The following is an 18,057-nucleotide window of genomic DNA, read 5'->3' as shown; positions in this document are numbered from 1 at the left end:
GGACGTCCTGTTCCAGCAGGCCCATACGCGTGATAAAAAGAAGTTACAAAAGACGAGATTTAAACTCCACCCACTTTACCTACCCGCCCAGCCCAAACTGGCTAATTGGAGCGAACTGTCTATGATTGACAGCTAGTCTAGCGAATCAAATTCATTTGTTGGCGTGCAACACTCACAACCAACCCATCCTTCCTCCTGGTTCCCGGTCTCTCTGCAGCTTGCTGCCGCGCACTTTCTATCCCCGGCCTGCATTCATAAGCTGCCGGGAAGAACGCGCCAACAGGCAACCGCCGGATTTGTCCATATCAGTAGGACTAAAGTCACTTACCTGAATGGAAGCGGATGGTTTCATGTCCCGGCGAACGTCGGTGGAAGCAGCGGGCGTCGATAGCCGGGTCACTGGCCCTGCAGCCAGGGCAGAGATTCGATGGTTGGGCGGCAGACTGCTGGGAACATCGGGAGGATTTCATGTCTCATCCAGAATGGCGGGGGAACAGGACTTTGTCTCGGTGTCACATCGGTCTACTCTGGAGACCTTGACTTCTGTCGAGACAGAAATAGACTATGAAGGACTGCCTCAAGGAGTATCCACCAGCACACACATGTTGGCAGGTGCCGTTGCTGGAATCATGGAGCACTGCGTTATGTATCCCGTCGACTGTGTCAAGGTATAAGAGCGATGGAATATAATAGGCTACGAGTTTTAAAGTTTGTCGTGCTCTGTTTTTGCAGCATTGAGGGTAGCAACTGGTTGTATAAAGCCGAATCTGACGCAGGCCTCTTTACAAGCCTGAGCTCGATTAACGCTAGCTTACAAGCTAACAGGGGGTAACCTTGCTAACAGAGGTCAGTTAAATCAGCTACGTTACCTAAACCTAAAATTATAAAACTCAGGATTCTCAGGCGGACGCAGTGGGAAGCTTAATGTTAGTGTGTATGTTTACCTTTACCTAGCTTTGATTTGGAGAGATAACTGATGTGTTAGGCTTGATAGTAGCTCACTGAGGTGCCGTTAGTGTGGTAACCGGCACCTCAGTTTGTCCCAGATTGTTAAAGTTTGTCCCTAACATGCATCCTTTATCGCACAGGGTTTGAAATGTGCATTTTTGGTGTTTTCTTTTTTCAATTTCAAGTGGACTCGTAAATTTACACCTTGCTACACAGCACTACTTTCCCACGGGTCCCGATACACTTAAAGAAAGTTATCACTTAACCCATTAACTCCATGGACATTTTGTGTTGCTTTGTCCAAAGCCTTCAATTGTGCTACGTTTTAAGTAAATGGTTAGTATCGTAAAAGTAATCCCGAAGAAAATCCAACAGGCGAGATTTTAGAATTAACTTTGGAGTTCACATATGGTCAAAGTCTGATATCAAAGACGTAACCGTAGAGGACTAAACGGAAGCGATACTGGGGACAGTTGTTGCTTTCATTCATTTGCATTGTTGGAGCTACCTTTATGGTTGTAGACAACATCACTCTTTGCTTTACTTTGGGAAAACACTTTGCAGAAACTGTCAAAAAACCACGGTGAAGAGTTGGCTGTAGTAACTGAGTAACTCATTTGGGTCATTAGTCACTGGAGCAAAAGTCAATGACACACTAGTTAAATGAAGCACTCCTTGGCAGAAGAGGGTGTGGCCCTGTGCACAGGCTTCTTTCTCAGAATAACTGGATGGTTTAGGATTTTCTAACCATGTCTTCCTATGATATAAATGTCTGTGCCAACTGTGAACAGCTGCTTGTCCCATGCTTTAGCTAGAAAAGTTGAGTAGATTTAAGGATTAGAGGAGGAACTGACTAGTCAAATCTTAGCAGTCAAAAAGCATTTCAGCAATCAAGACAGTGTCTTCCTTTGTAAGCTTAGTGCTCAGTATGCGGCCTGTTATTTCCTTTTTGTATCAGGAGATAAAGAAGCAGTAATTCTGTGGTTTCTTATAGCGGTGGTAAATCAAACAAAAGGCTTATTCACTATAAATTCCAAGTTGAAGATTTGGTGAAAACAAGCTCAAGCTTTCCCTTGCAGGACCTTTCATCAGAATCACACCATGATCAGCAGATGTTTGTTGAAAATGTTTTGACTTGCAGATTTGTGGTTATTCCAAATTCTTATTAACAAGGATGTAAATGTGCAATCTGCTGCAGTGACAAGTCCTGTGCAGGTCATTTTAACTGAGCAACATTTGGTAAAAAATGATGTTGATCACTTCCTCATTTTTAGAAAGCCTTTAACAAAAACATAGAGCAATTAACATTCAGACCTAATGTCATTCCTGGTAGGATGTCAGCTACATGTGCTTCGGGTGTTTTAATTTATAAAGAAGACTTTAAGTTGAGAATTTCGTAAGCCTTTCCTGGCCTTATGTGTCTCAAGACTGTGTCGCTCTTCCAGCAACAAAGCTGAAGTAGAAGGAAGTGGATTACAAAACTTTGTGGTTGAATATCTTTTGTCTGAAGGAACTTTGGATTTTCTTTACAGTAAACTTTTAAAGACAACTTCCTTTTACTGCTAAGGTTTGTTTTTTCACAACCTGTTTCCTGCTGCCATCATACGTAGCTGGCCAGCATCTTTATGTAGTACTGATCGTTATGCTTCAGTCTATTCTTCTCACTAAATTCAGTGTCTGTTTCTTCATTGCTTGAAGGCAGGCAGAAAGCATTATCTTACTAAACTGTTTTGGTGAAAGAAGTTTCTTTCACCAAAATAATATCAGGAATTCTTTTTTTTTTTTTTTTTTTTGTAAGCGAGTTTTATTTACTCAATCAACACATAGTTTGAGCTTTTTCATACATAAACGTCTATTTTAAGCTAGGGAAAAAACAAATGCAGACTTTTTCCTGGGTGGAACCATTAAAAAAACCTTTTGAAAAAATGGTGAAATATGTTGCAAAATGTTACAAACCTCTGATCCATTTAATCAGACTTTAAAAGGAAGCACTGCTGTAGTTTCTTCAGTATCTACAATTGACCTTGCCCTTTGACTGTTTGCACAAAGCTACCCTGTCTATCTAGTTGGTAGATTTTAATGTTTTTTAGGGTAATGTAGCAACCTAGCAACAGCTGCCAGGTTGCTACATCAGGCCGTCAGAGATGATTGCTTTGATAGCAGAGGTGGCATTTGCTCTTTTGCAGGGCAAATATGACACTAGTGAGTTAGTGGTATACAGTGAAGTAAGGCTGAATACATAAACCGGTGAACTGTTGTCATTTTTTTCACTACCAGCTGCTGCTGTTGTTTGCTGCTCAGTGCTGAGGACGTGGACGTTCTACAACAGTCTTGAATGCACCGCTCACATTGTGGATGGATGAGCACATTCTGTGTGCGTTATCGTTTCCCAGAAGCACAAACCGGGAATGTCCATGTGAACATTTTGCCAAGAGGAAGATGTGCTCTCTGCTCTTCTGTAAAGCAGCTGGAAAAACTTAGGATTGTGACATGTTAGGGGGCTGAAAATATTGCTCATTGCTTTGGCAATCTGTTACTAGGCATGGGCAGCAAGTCTCAGGTCTACCCTGGGGCCTAGTCCCAGTAAGAAAGGCCCAGTCGGAACACCTTACCCCACCTCAGTTGCCTCCTTTTGGTGTGGCAGTGCAGCGGCTGCACTCTGAGCCCCTCCCAAATGACTGAACTCCTCACACTATCGCTAAGAGAAAGCCTAGTTCGCCTTACAGCGAAAGCACATATCCACAGTCTTATTCTTTCGCCTTTTAATTAAACTTTCAATGATAGCATTAACAAAAGATCAGGCCGAGATTGAGGGATTTATAGTGTTTCTCAACAACAACACTCCCTCTGGTGGCAGATGGCTGCATAACAGTAGGACACAACTATTACACAACTATTTACCAGCATTGGGTGTGAAGTAAAAACAACTAGTATATGTGATGCTGACTAGTGACAATGGCGATGATTGGTCGACTTGTCACGCACATCCCTGTCTGTTACTTAGGTGGTCAGATTCATTTATTGTCCACCAGTGAACAGTAGTACTCATTCATGGGCAAAAACACTGATTGAACTCAGATCTAGTTACATTTTCTACAGTGATATGTACTTCCATAAACATTGGATGATTTCCAGTGAAAAGGCTGTTAAAATGACACATACTGCATGATATTTGGACACAGAAGTGAAACCGCGCCATCTTTGTCATCCAACATCATTTGTCTCAATCCTTTACTATATTAGGAGTTGTGGGTTTTGTTGTTTATGACAGGCTTCCTATACTGTCGTCATTTTAAAAAGCTGCAGTTTTCAAAACGCAAGAGCCTCTTCTAAAGATTAAAGTAACTTTGTGTTGCATCAGGAACTGCAGCATCAAATACCCAACATAGTAAGAACCACAAACAGAATAGACGAACCTAAAATTTATCATTTACATGAGTGCTTGCCTACTGCGCCAAATGTCCTGTTAGCTGTTCAGGTTTCCCTGACAGAGGGATAAGTGTTTATAATGGTTATGCTGACAGAAAGGGGCCCTGTAACACTTCCTCCATTTTTATTTTTTTCCTTGTTTGTTGTTTGTTCTCTTTGTTCTTCTGCATCTTTTCTGCAAGAATGCAAAAGTACGCCTGTTAACTTTGAACAAGAAATATCACAATATCCAATTCCAAGTGTTTATAAAATTGAGTGGGCTTAAATAAAAGTTTGTATTTATTTTAAAAATACTTATTATTCCCACCCAGAACGTTAAAAGGTGGGATACAGATTGCAACATTATTTATTTATTTATTTATTCTTTTCAAAAAATTTTTCCTCCCCATTACCTTAGACTCGCATGCAGAGCTTGCACCCAGAGCCGGGCGCACGCTACAGGAACGTGATGGATGCCCTGCGGCAGATTGTACAGACTGAGGGCGTGTGGAGGCCGATCAGAGGCGTGAATGTACTGGCAGTGGGGGCGGGGCCTGCCCATGCTCTCTACTTCGCGTGCTATGAGAAGATAAAGTTCTCGCTCAGTGACGCTATACATCCTGGCACCAACAGCCACTTTGCCAATGGTAAGATGTTTCCCAGTCAGCAAACTTTGACTTATAATCAATGGTGCAGAAGTTTGATTGTGTTTTCTTTTTTCTTTCTTTATTTTAAAGAACAGTAGAATAAAGAAACAGGAAATGAATTCAGTAGAATTTGGTAGAAGGAAGTTACACTTGACTCTGTGACTGTTTATTATTGTCAGTTTGATTGTTTGATTGATTAAATTAATTTTTTTTTAAATTAAACTAGAGCCAGTTATGCTAACGTTTTTAACACACTCCTTGTAATGTGTTCAAAATATTTGGAGAGTCAGTGACATCTTGTGGTTAAAACTTTTTTTTTTTTTTGTCTGTTGTGCAGGAGTGGCGGGCTGCATGGCCACAGTGCTGCACGATGCCATCATGAACCCAGCTGAAGGTAAACTCTCCTCCTCCATCTCTTTGCTTATGTCAGCTCAGCTGATGTGCACGCAGTCACATGTGATGTATTCTGCACAGTAAAGACTTGGTGTTGACCTACTTAAAGAACCTCCGCCTACTTCAGGTCATTATAGACCACGTGGTGTTTCTGTGATTAGGACACTTGGTGGAGCTACAGGCTCAAGCTGCAGACAATAAAAGAGCTTTTTACAACAGACCAGTCTGATGATGACAGTCACACGGAGTTATGCGTTTACTTGAGAAGGCTAACATTTTGTTCTGTGTGAACAATTAATTCTGTGTGAATATGATTGGAGGGATTGATAAGAAATGGTCATTAGATCATAGAAAACACGTGCTTGATCAGGTGTTATTGAATGTGATTGAGGAAGCTGTGTCCTGTCTTTTTCTTTTAGTTGTGAAGCAGCGAATGCAGATGTTTAACTCACCTTATCGTGGCGTGGTGGACTGTGTGAGTTCTCTGCTGAGACACGAGGGCCCAGCTGCTTTCTACCGCAGCTACACCACCCAGCTCACGATGAACGTGCCCTTCCAGGTGCTCCACTTCATGACCTATGAGTACCTGCAGGAGCTTCTCAACCCCCACAGACAGTACAACCCTTCCTCCCACGTTGTTTCCGGTGCTCTTGCTGGAGCCCTGGCTGCTGCTGCCACTACCCCCCTCGATGTCTGCAAGACCCTTCTCAACACGCAGGAGACTCGGGCCATTCACGTGATCCAGGCAGAGGCAGCGACGGGAGCTGGAGCGGTTGCGTCGGCCTCTGGCAGCCGCCAAATCTCTGGCCTGGGCGAGGCTTTTCGGACGGTGTACAGGATGGGAGGCTTTCCAGCCTTTTTTAAAGGCGTCCAAGCCCGGGTCATCTACCAGATGCCCTCTACTGCCATCAGCTGGTCTGTCTACGAGTTCTTCAAATACATCCTCACTAAACGGCAGCATGAGAGAAGGTTGCATGGAGATCGGGATGGAGACAAATAAACGCCTGGAAACACGACTGGGTATTAGCATTTCAGAGGTTTTTTGCACCGTAGCAATCACTGTTATGGGTGGTGATTTCTGAACATCTGAAGGTTAAAAAATTCTTTCTGATTCTTTGAGCAGAAAGTCAGTTATCATCTTGTTTACTGATATCAATTATGATATCTGTTCTAATTCAAAGCGGGTGACTACATTTACAACCAACAAAAGTAGCCTCTCATTATAGAGGGTTGGCAGATGTCCATCTGCAAGAAGATTGCCCTGAAATAACAGGTTCTGGTTCCAATTTTCTTTGAGTTTTTTTTTGTTGTTGTTTTTTTTACTTTTATTAGTGTTTGACCCAACAAACTCTCAACATGGGCATCCAGAAAGGAAATCATTTGTTGTGGCTGAGCAGTGTTTCCCACAGATGTTGTTTCTAGTTGTGGCAGAGAGCGTCTACTGCTAGAGAGTTCCATGTACCCTTTGTTTAACAAATTATTAACACCTCTACAGATATTTTTTTGCCCACTAACTCATGACACCATAAACTTTGGTGCAATCAGCTGCATCGCCAATGAGACTCCGCCTCAATCCCGATGGGTCTCTGGAGCCGACAGCTGCAAAACTCCAGAAACTGTAAATTTGTGTTCATCCTTTAAGAAGTAGCTTAATGATATTGATAACCAGCACAATGGCATAGTTATCAGAAAATCAACTTTCTAAATAAGTGAGAGGGACCACTGGTAAATTGGCTAAGGTGCTGTTCTCTCAAATGACCAGAGAATAAATGAATAAATAAACCCTTGAACGAGTCACCATCAGTGTGTGGGAAGCACTGCTAACACACTGAAGTTAAGTCTGGATTGGTCCCACCCGTTAAGGACCCCCCAACCCCCCTGACTCTTATGTATGTTTGGGGGGAAAAAAAGACTCAGGTTGAAGTGATGGCTTTGAGCTTTAGTTTGAGGGTGTTTATACTCCTAATGAACTTGGTTTTGATTGTAACATTTTATAAATACCCCAGAAAGGGTAAAAAGTCCCACACTGATGGGAAGATGCTAGAATGGCCTTAAATCTCAGCAGGTTAAGTTACTTAAGAGCTGCACTGTGGCTTAGTTAAGACACATCTCCTGACTGCACATGTTGGGGGGGGATGGTTAAAAGCGTTACTGCCATTGCACCCTCTGACCACAGGGGGGTGCAGTGTTTAATTGCCATCCTAAAAACTTGAGGACAATTGGAGATTAGATGAAACTTTTAAAACAAGAACTTGAGCTTCGTAGCTCACAGCCTTGAATAACTTTGAGGGACATCCGGCAGAGCAGTGTTTTGAGGCCAGGTCAGGCCGCCTCTTCATCAGATGCAGACATTTGATTCCTCCGGATCAAAACTTTGTTCTGGTTCATGTCCACAGAGTTCCTTTGAAGGAAGTGTTGTGCAATGTTGTGATGTCCTCTTTTTGCACAGTGTTGGGTTACTGAATCAGTACTGTCAAATGTACAGTAATGCTTGGCTCAAGATAAGTGACTTTAGTGTGGGATCACCTTTATTTTACCTAACCCTCTCTGTCACGTGTGTGACACACAGATTGTTGTTTCTGTTTTGGAAAACAGAATTGGGTTTGGATCGAAGATTTAGCGCTTGAGTGGAACGTGTGTGTGTGCGCGCGTGTAAACTACATTGTTTTGGAGGTCAGTTGTGACTGAGTTTATTGGATCTTAGCACAGCTGTTGTCCTTTAATTGGAAAAACAGTTTGAGGAGGAAAAAAGTATGAATTTATTGGACTTTTTATTTCCTTTGCCAGGGTCATCGTGTCACTTCATGTCTTTGCTCTAGAAAAGTGCTTTTTCTGTTGCAGCCATGAGACCGGGCTTCTGGATTTTTAAACCTTTTTTTGCCCTCATTATCACACGTGGATGTGCGGAAAACCATATCTTTAGTAGAAGCTGTACAAATAAGGTAACAGTTTTTATATCACTGCAGTCATGATTTATTTTTCCTCTGTTTTTCCAGCACTTGAAAAACTTAAAAGTTGTTGTCATATTTAGTGCAGAAAAGCAACTTTGGAAAATAAAGAGAAACCGAGGCAACTATTTAAATACACGCCTACAGTTAGCCGCTATACAGCCACGCACAACTACTACAGAGATCACTGTATAACAGATATAGATTTAATGTTTTTGAAGCCATAAATCTAAAAAAATTTTTTTTACTAACATGCATAAATAGATTGTTAAAGCTCCAAATATGAGGCTGACTTCTATGCTGAATGATATAAATTTGAACTGTGAGTTTTGTCAACTGTGCTGTAAAAATGCAAGTTTTTGTAGTGCACAAAATCCTCACCTGGATGATAGGGGAAAAACCAAACTGTATTATTTTAAGAGCAGCGACACCTTATGTATCTGTGGAACAAAATAAATAGGTAAAGAGTATTTTGAGTGTGATTGTGGGACTGATCCTCACGTTTCAAAGTTGGGAAACCAAAGACTGAGCAGTAGAGGGGATGAACTGATGGTTTGTCAAATAGCAACACTAATGTGGAACGCTTGTGCGCACTTTGAAAGAGTCGCCTGTATTTTGTGACTTGTAAATAAACTCGCTAAGGCAGCTCCTCGCAGAAGCAGGGACTTCTCTTGGTGCTGGCTCGCCAAGCGCTGAGGCTATCAATGTGTCTGCTGGTCTTATTTTTCCTCACCCTCACATTACAACATCGACACTCCGCTTCAGTATGTGCACAGTCTGGAGACTATTCATCGATAGAGATACCCTCTTTTGGTATTGACTGATACACGCACACACTCTCTACTGGTCCAAACTTTTATAACACCCCAATTTTTCCAGTTTTTCTATTGAAAATTATACAGTTTAATGTCTCATTGCACAAATAAGCAATTGCAGTTGAAAAGAAATGATGGAATCAATTTCTTAGACCAAGATGTATTCTAAACCTTTGACTCATCAAAGTAGCCACCTTTGGCAAATATAACGGCTGAACACACCCGTGGCATTCTTTCGACAATAGAAATGAAATGTTCATAAAGTTCTTCCCATATCTGTTGCAGAAGTTCCCATAAGCATGCGGCACCTGTAGGTTGCTTTGCTTTCACTCTTTTGTCCAGTTAATCCTAAACTAGCTCGATGGGGTTTAGGTATGAGGACTGTGGCACATACTAGAGGGTATACCATGGTGCTGCAGAATGCTCTGGTAGCTGTTTTGGTTCAGGGGGCCCTCTCACTCTGTACAAGTCACCAACCCTGGATCCAGCAAAACAGCCACAGACCATCACACTTCCTCCTCCATGGTTGACAGTTGATGCCACCCACTGTGGAACCATTCTTTCGCCTACTCAACACACATTCATCAGTCCATATGACCTTTTTCTAGTCTTCAGTAGTCCAGTGTCGGTGTTTCATGGCCCAGGCAAGCCTCTTTGTCTTATTCTGACATCTTAGCAATGGCTTTCTTGCTGCCAAACATGCAGCTCAAAGTCTTCTCTTCACAGCTGAAACAGACTTGTTTACTACGACCACTATTAAGCTGTGCTTGATAGTGGTTTGTGCCTGCCAGACCTCTTCCTGTCAGTTTGCCCAGTTTCTGAGAGTCTTTTGATGGTAAAGGAAACAGACTTATTTCTCTGTAGGAAACACCTACCACCTATTTTTAAGTGTTGTGATGGTCTGTCTCTCTTCCATTGTTAATTGCCTTTTTCTCACCAGTTTTGTAGCAACACACTACTTTCTGCAGTACAATACTGTTCAACTCATGCTCACGAGGGAATGGTACCAGAAGTTCAGTAATTCGAGGTGTGATCCTACTGGCTCTTCCACCTCCGCACACTGTTATCTCTCTCAGTAATCATAAGTCTGTATTATAACATGAGGTATGTTTTTTTTCTCTCCTTTTGCTTACAGTGTAAAAACATTCATGTTGATAATACGGAAAAACAAAAACCACAAAACTCCCTGAAATGTGCTTTACAATGTGAAATTCATTTGGCTGGTTTCTGAGTTCTTTGAGAAAAAGCTGGAGATTCAAAAGCAAACTGTTTTCCAAGTCTTGCTCGATGCAGGATTTTTAGCTGCTTGACATTTTGGTGCGCCAAGTTAAGGCCCTGCAACCATGTGAAGAAAAACCATATATGGACAAGATCCAGAGGCTGCTTTGGCTCGTCAGAGCCCGTCTATGATGGACTGTGGTAAAGTGGAAATCTTTTCTGTGGTCTCACAAATCAAAATCAGAATTCTTATTCATTTTTCTTCTGGAAATCTTCATTGTCAAGTCTCCATGGGTTAAAGAGAAGTGGGACCATCTGGCTTGACATCAGGACACAAAGCTAAGCAAAATCCATGGAAAGTAAATCTTGCATTTCAGCTGCTTAGGTGTTTTATAGATGGAGGCACGAGGTGCACATATTTGGACTGGTTTAACAGAAATGTTATTTGTGGGAATTCTTGAACATACAAGCTTAAAATGTAAAAGTTGTTTTGAGTTGTGGGTTAATAAGCATGGCATAGGTAATGTGTGATGGTGTCATCACCTCAAATACACAAGCTGGCAGCCAGAGGACATCTTCACCACAGAAGCTCTTGTTTATTACAGGAAAATAACGGCAAATGCATTCTGCACATAATCCAACAGTGTGGCTCTGTAGTAAAGACCTGCGAACTGATAAAAGAATCTCCGTGTTTTTGATCAACTGATAGCATCAAGGAAGACACAGCACTTTCAAAGCAATGGTCTCCTCTGTGTTTATCATATGATCTGTTGTCTCTGTGCTATTTTTAGTTATACACAGGATTTAAATGTCTGTCAAATCACTGCACTATATGCTTTTAACAGTGTCCCAGCCTCTTTGAAATCAAAGTTGTATCATTTATTATTTATTATTTATTTATATAACACATTTAATTATAACAGCAAAGTTGCCCAAATTGCTGTACAAAAATACAAAATAACTAGTAAAGTAACTTATAATATTAGTAACAAACATCAAATACCAAATAACTCTCCTACTGTATTAAAAGCCAGTGAGAAAAAAAAGGTGTTTTAAGATAAGATTTAAAAAGATTGACAGTAGGAGCCTGTCTGATGTGAGGGTAGATTATCCCACAGTTTAGGCACTACGACCCCAAACGCTTGATTGCCTCTGTGAACCAGCCTCGACCTTGGTATGGCTAAAAGCAAAAGATAATTTGATCTAAGAGATCTAGAGGGCGCATAAGGCTAAATACCCAGGAGCCTGTCCATTCAGGGCTTTGTGAGTCAACAATAACCTTTTTAAATCAATTTTGAAGTGAACAGGGAGCCAGTGAAGACGGGCAAGCATGGGGGAAATATGTTCACATCTTTTCAGAAGCTGCAGCATTTTCGACCAACTGCAGTCTTGCAAGGCAGGTCTGGTTAACTCCAACATATAAGGAGTTGCAATAGTCCAGCTGGGATGTAATAAAAGCATAAAAGCATGGATTACCCATTCAAAGTTTTAAAAAGATAAAAAAAAAAAATTTGTATGACGCTAAACCACTGGAGAGGTTTGGTGAATGAAAAAAAAACATGTTCCAAGTTTGAGAAGTAATGCAATAGTGGAACAGATTGTGGGAACATCATCCATCCATTCATCCGTCCATTTGTTTAGTGTGGTTTATCTGGGTTCAGGGCATGGGGGCAGGAGTCTAAGCAGAGAAGCCAGCAGTCCTTCAGCCCATGGAAAATGAAACCTTACGTAACAAACTACTATATGTAGCTTGCCATCACCAGTGTGTGAATGTGTGTGTGAATATGTGTGTGAATGTGTGTGTGAATGGGTGGATGACTGAATGTGTAAAGCGCTTTGGGGTCCTTGGGGACTAGTAAAGCGCTATACAAATACAGGCCATTTACCATTTATATGAAGTTGTTAAGATGGGTTCATTAGGTCACATGACATTGCTCATCTGTAATTGTATCATTAAATCTGAACAGAATCTACATATTTTGGAGCACAGAGGTCTGTGTGTCCAACTGGGCTGTTCACGTTTTCCATCAGATGGCTCTATGGTAGGAGTCTGGATGCTAATTTGGACCTGTTAGCTTCTCAATTATAAGATTAAAAATGTTTAAGTAAGAGTGAGAGAACATTTGATGTTTTCAGAATCACTTTTATTTGACTGAACATCATTTGAAATGGGATTGTGAGAGATATCAGAGCTGTGAGAATCTGGATATTAAACTACACTAAGTGATGTTTGGGAGAGGGGAGTGTGGGGAGTAGCATGATAGTGGAAGTGATTCATGAAAACAAAACTTCACGTTGAGCAAATAAGGGATACATAAAGGGTTTCTCATCTCAACTCATCATTTCTATAGCACAACTTCTACAAAGGAGGTGTGGCAATATATTGTTAGTATGCTGGATGTACATTTGCAATAAAACAGAAAAAACCCCAACTTAATTTGTTATTGTGCACATAAATTAGAACAAAATCGATGGAAAATGTGGTCTGCATCTTTTATTTACCTGTTTTCTGCTAATGTTTGTTGTGAATGCTTAAAAATAAGTAAAATGAACATTCTGAAACCATCTTCATGATCTTTGGCTTGCAGGAAATTTTGTTAATAAGAAATAATGAAGGGCCAACAAAGAAATGGCATAAATCATCATTCTGGAATACATGAAACACACATAGGACGTCCTCTTCACTTTGAGTAATGAACCTTTTTACTGCAGGAGGTGGTCCAGATTAAGCTGACTGACAGAAAGCAGCTCCTCCACCTTCCCTGCGCAGATCCCGTTTCACTCCAGCCCCCATGTTTGTTGTCATTCCCTGTGGCCTACAAGCTAAAATGTTGTCTCTTCATGTCTCTCATCTCGCTTTACCCCCTACCATCCCTTTTCTCCCTCCATTGTTCTTTTTCGGCATCATTGCCGTGAGATGTAAGGGGATCTGTTAAGTTGGACAGGAAGGTCTTGGCAAGTGAGGTCACTCCGGGCACACGGCAGCAGGTCTGGTCAGAGCCAAGGTCAACATCAGGCGTGTGCGTAGATGAAAAGACAAACGAGGTGGCTTAAACCCAGCTCATATTCTGCAAATCCCTCAACCAGTCACCCATGTGTGAGTGTATTTGGGTGAAAAAGGACAGACGGAGGAGAGATTTGGTCTAACAACACACTCTTTCTCTCGCTTGATAAACGATGTGACAGTGATGTGTAAATGTGGGATGAGCTTCTAATCTCTCCATCGGTGACGCTCCGCCTGCAGGTCATACAAACAGAGACAATGGCACACTTCACACAACTGTAGCAATTGATATAAACAGTATTAATCATAATTCTTTTGGCAGTGTGGGGGCTGCTCTGCACCTGTTTTACACCTGGAAGTGTGCAGAAGAACACTCCCTAAAACCCACTGAGGATGATAAATATAAGTTCACAGATATGTTTGCCTTCATATGCAACATCCACTCTGAAAACTGGCAATTTAGCATATTTGGTCCATTTTTAAAAGATAAGTGAACATTTTTTTTTCTTTTCTTTCTCATTAGCCTTGGTTTCTAATATAGTGCTGTTCCTGTGAAGCACTTTGTAACACAGATTTGGAGAAAGCGCTGTATAAGTGCCCACTTCTTTTTCATCATTATTGCAACTTCCCCCTCCTGCCTGGATCATGCTACACGCAAATATTAAAACAAAGAAGATCTGTTATACAAGATTGATTTCACAGTCTGGGTTGTGTGTTTGCATGACTTCTGTTAGTTCAAGAAAACACACGATCCAATCGCCAACCACTTTATTAGGTACACCTTGCTAGCACTGAGTTGGACCTCCTTTTTGGTTTCACAACTTGATACTTTGTGGCACAGATTCAACAAAGCTTCGGAAACACTCGTCAGGAATTTTGGTGCAGATTTATTAGTTGCACATCCATGATTGAGATCTGGTGACTGTGGAGGCCTTATGAGTACAGTGAACTCATTGTTGCGTTCAATGAACCAGTTTGAGATAATGGTGCATTATCCTGCTGGAAGCAGCCATCAGAAGATGGGTACACACCAGATAGGGGCGACTTGATCTATACTTAGGTAGGCTGTTGTGTTTAAACAATGCTCAATTGGCTGAAAGTGTGCAAAAATAAAACCCCACATCATTACATTACCCACACCAGCCTGAACTGCTGGATCCAGAATGGATCAATGCTTTCATGTTAATTATGCCATATGACTGTCGCAGCAGAAATTGAGGCTCATCAGACCAGGCCAATATTCTGCTGTCCAGTTTTAGTAAACCTGTGTGAACTGTAGGTTCAGTTTCCTGCTGTTGGCTGACAGGTATGGCATATGCAGAGTGTGGTCTTCTGCTGCTTTAAGGCTGGATGTGTTGTGCATTCAAAGATGCTCTTCTGCATAGCTTGGTTGCAACAAGCTGTTATTTGAGTTACTGTTGCCGTCCTGTTGACTCAACACTGGAATGTCAGCAGGGTGTCTTGACCATATCCACATGACCATATCCGCATTGGATTAGCGCACGTTACTGACATTTGCATTAACGTGCAGTTGAACAGGTGTACTTAATGAAGTGGCTCGTTAATACAATTATGCTGTGTGTTCCAGACTTACAATTATGATTGCATGTTGTGTTGTCAACCTGTCGTCAAGCAAAATGAAAGTCAAGCCAAACTGAATGATTTTTCACAGCTTTAAAGAAACCCTGAAGTGTGACCTGTGTGTATGCGATAAAATACCTTCTCCATTTCTTTCTTCCTTTACTTCTTTTATGTACTGTTTTGTGTGGATCTCAGCAGCAAATATTACAACCTCAGTGATGATGATAGAAATTACAGCGATGAGGAGTGTAAGACTGGTAGACTATACCGATAGTTTACCAGTATAAACAATATGAATGAACAAAGTAACTGCAGCTTCCCAGACATAATAAAACTAAACGGATTCAACACAAACAACAGATGTTCAGAAGCCTTTGGTGTTTACAGTGTAGATTCAAATGAAAACAGAAACCTTTTAAGTAAATTGAAATAATATTTTTACGTTTTGCAAACATGAACATGACAGTTTTGTTTAGTTTTAACAGCTGAGGCTTTTTTTTTCTCCTCTGACCAGCTGTAATAGCACCCTCATCTTATTGCTCTACCTCTTGATTTACCAATCAAGGACTGGATTTGATTTTCCTTTTCTTTTTAATAAAACACACTTCAGCTGTGTGAACCTGCACCGTGTCTCCTTCCATGGAGCAGCAAGAGGTGGAGGGACAACGTAAGAGACCCACTTAGTATGAGATCTGCAGATTTTGATGGCTTAACCATGATGAGAATGGCACCTGTCATCATTGAACAGTGTGATGATGTAGGCTCATTGTAATTATTCCCACTGGGATTTTAGGTTGAAAATGCAATTATGCAGAGTGGCTGTAACTCAGGAGGTAGCGCAAAAAAATGTAAGTGCAAAGAATGCATTTATTTGCCAAGACTTTAAACCTGCATTTAAATTCAAATTATTAAAAAACAAACAAACACACAAAACAACCAAAAACCAACAGCATGCTGAAAGGTTTTGTATGTTAAAAGTGCCTTGACTGGGATTACTTAATTTTAACACTTAATCTCCCCACTGGCTTATCTTTTTTGATTTTGCACGCACTTTGTACAAAGGTAAACTACTGTGCAGCATTTAAGCATCATCATGTACTTGTAATTAAAATTTTTAAAGACATCAGGTTGAGTTTTATCAGCAACACCTGGACATCAGCTGATGTTGACGTATTACTTCATTCTCTTTTCCTGTCCTGATTTTCCCAGCTGGTGCAGAACTGGAATTAATGATTCTAATGATTTTTAGTGACACACACACACACACGCACACACACACACACACACACACACACACACACACACACACACACACACACACCACAATTTATGTGTGTTATTGTAAACCCTGACAGTTTAGGATAAATCTCAGTGGGTTGCATTGGATAAACACCGTATACTCGTGTATCTTCCCAGAAACATAACGTTTTAGACCCAGAAAGCTGCACCAGTGAATGGATAAATGTGGATCACAGCATAAATATTTAGATATCTCGGGCTGATGGACGAGCCAAAGCCGTTCTCTTGGCTGGCCTTCATCCCGTCTCCCACCCCAGGACACGGGAAACCAGTTAAAAAGACATTTGCAAACATCCACATTGCAAAATCTATTACACTGACGTCAGTAAGCATTACATGAACTGACAGACTGAGAAGACACTGTGCAGTCTCCCAAGAGCACTTATTCACTAGAGCTTGTAGGTGTCATCTTTTCAATTGGTGGATAGCTCATTTTAAAGATGAACTCCCACAGGCTGCAAGATGAGCACACAGGAGTCTCTTGTGCTATTCAGCAGTTGTTTTAATAAAAGCATAGTTTTGCTGCAACATCATACGTTTTCAGTACATTCTCTATGTAATCTATGTAATTTTTTTTCTTGCTTGTTTTTCTCTTGAACGTTGGTTAACTTTAGCCCTACAGTGTGGACCTTTAATGAAAAAGAACTCCAAAATGGAAAAAGCTCTTGTAGATTGTTATCTTTTGTACGGGACTTCTGTCTCAGCGCTTTCTGTAAACTGTTTTTCACATATAGAAAATAAAAGTAAATACTGCAAAAAAGCTAATAACCTCTTTCCCCATTCTGAACTCTCCAGCTTTACCTCATAGGTCAGTGCTGTCAAGATAACTTACTGTTGTTCTACAGTTTAAATTCATGTGTTTAAGTTTGCCCAATTTGAACTTGACATGAAAGATTAGTGCAGAATTACTTCACCCCTACGAGTGAACTGATCATTTTCATCACACTAACATGAACTAATTTTGCTGTGAAATGTCACAGCCTAGTGTGAAAAAGTGCAGCCCTCTGAGCTTTAATAGAGCCAATCCAGTGATGCAGCCGTAGTGCCAAAAAATATGAGCCAAAAAAAGCAGAGCCAAAACTTGAACCAGGAAAGTTATCCTGCAAAACCAGGACTTTCCTTGTGCGACGGATTGGCAAAATTCCAGGAGGTAGGTGCTGAGACAGGTTTCAGTCTCCTGCGACCCTGGATGGATGCTACTTACCTCACAACTCTTCCATCAAACAATAAATTATCTGCAGTCTTATGATTAGACTTCAGTGTAACGTGTCAGAATCAGGCTGTATTCACAGTGCTTCACTGGTTCCATTTTGTCATGATACACGCTTATGCTGAAATGGATTCAATTCATTTTTCACCTCAAAGGGCTACACAGAGTATTCCATAATGACAAAGGGAAAAACATTTGCTGGAATTTCTTGTAAATTTATTAAAAATAAAAAACAAAAATATCTCATGTAGGTTTTCACATCCTTTGCTCGTACTTTGTTGAAGCTCCTTTGAAGACCTATTTTTGGGCAGATTCTCTCATTCCTCTTTGCAGAACCTCTCAGGCTCCCTCAGATTGGATGAGGAGTATTTTCACATGCCTCCAGAGATATTCAATCAGCTTCAAGTCTGGGTTCTGGCTGGGCCTGGCACTCTGGGGCAAGTTATCACTGAGGATGTCTGTCCAGTCCTCTTTACCCGAGCCCTGAGTGGTTTCCCAGTTCCTGCTGCTGAAAAACATTCCCACAGCATGATGCTGCCACCACCATGCTTCACTGTAGGGATGGTATTGGCCAGTTGATAAGCAG

At 41.1% G+C, this 18,057-nt stretch overlaps 3 protein-coding genes across 3 annotated transcripts in view; all 3 read left to right on the top strand.

Annotated features, from left to right (window-relative positions):
* The window catches only part of LOC309708567 (uncharacterized protein), a 243,165-nt gene extending 238,406 nt beyond the window's left edge, over positions 1-4,759 (top strand). Inside the window, exon 3 of the transcript XR_014277294.1 lies at positions 3,226-4,759. The gene's annotated coding sequence lies outside the window, so the exon portion shown is untranslated. The remainder of the gene's footprint in view (positions 1-3,225) is intronic.
* LOC309708559 (piggyBac transposable element-derived protein 4-like) overlaps positions 1-18,057 on the top strand; it is a 209,237-nt gene that overhangs the window by 117,247 nt on the left and 73,933 nt on the right. The gene's annotated exons all lie outside the window — the stretch shown is intronic.
* On the top strand, positions 174-9,045 carry LOC309708565 (mitoferrin-2-like). Its single transcript, XM_082536702.1, has 4 exons — positions 174-668; positions 4,775-5,003; positions 5,341-5,397; positions 5,816-9,045. The coding sequence occupies exons 1-4, from the start codon at positions 333-335 to the stop codon at positions 6,394-6,396; spliced, it is 1,203 nt and encodes a 400-aa protein (XP_082392828.1). The 5' UTR covers positions 174-332; the 3' UTR covers positions 6,397-9,045.

Source organism: Aulonocara stuartgranti (assembly GCF_965226115.1).
Source record: "Aulonocara stuartgranti genome assembly, chromosome: 6".
Classification (NCBI taxonomy): Eukaryota; Metazoa; Chordata; class Actinopteri; order Cichliformes; family Cichlidae; genus Aulonocara; species Aulonocara stuartgranti.
This window is presented reverse-complemented; position numbering and strand designations above follow the sequence as displayed.

Bases quoted from the DNA above. Each gene is read 5' to 3' on its own strand.
- LOC309708565 (XM_082536702.1), top strand. From the start codon at position 333: ATGGAAGCGGATGGTTTCATGTCCCGGCGAACGTCGGTGGAAGCAGCG. The intron at 669-4,774 runs GTATAAGAGCGA...CCATTACCTTAG, and splicing joins ATCCCGTCGACTGTGTCAAG to ACTCGCATGCAGAGCTTGCA. The intron at 5,004-5,340 runs GTAAGATGTTTC...TCTGTTGTGCAG, and splicing joins CAACAGCCACTTTGCCAATG to GAGTGGCGGGCTGCATGGCC.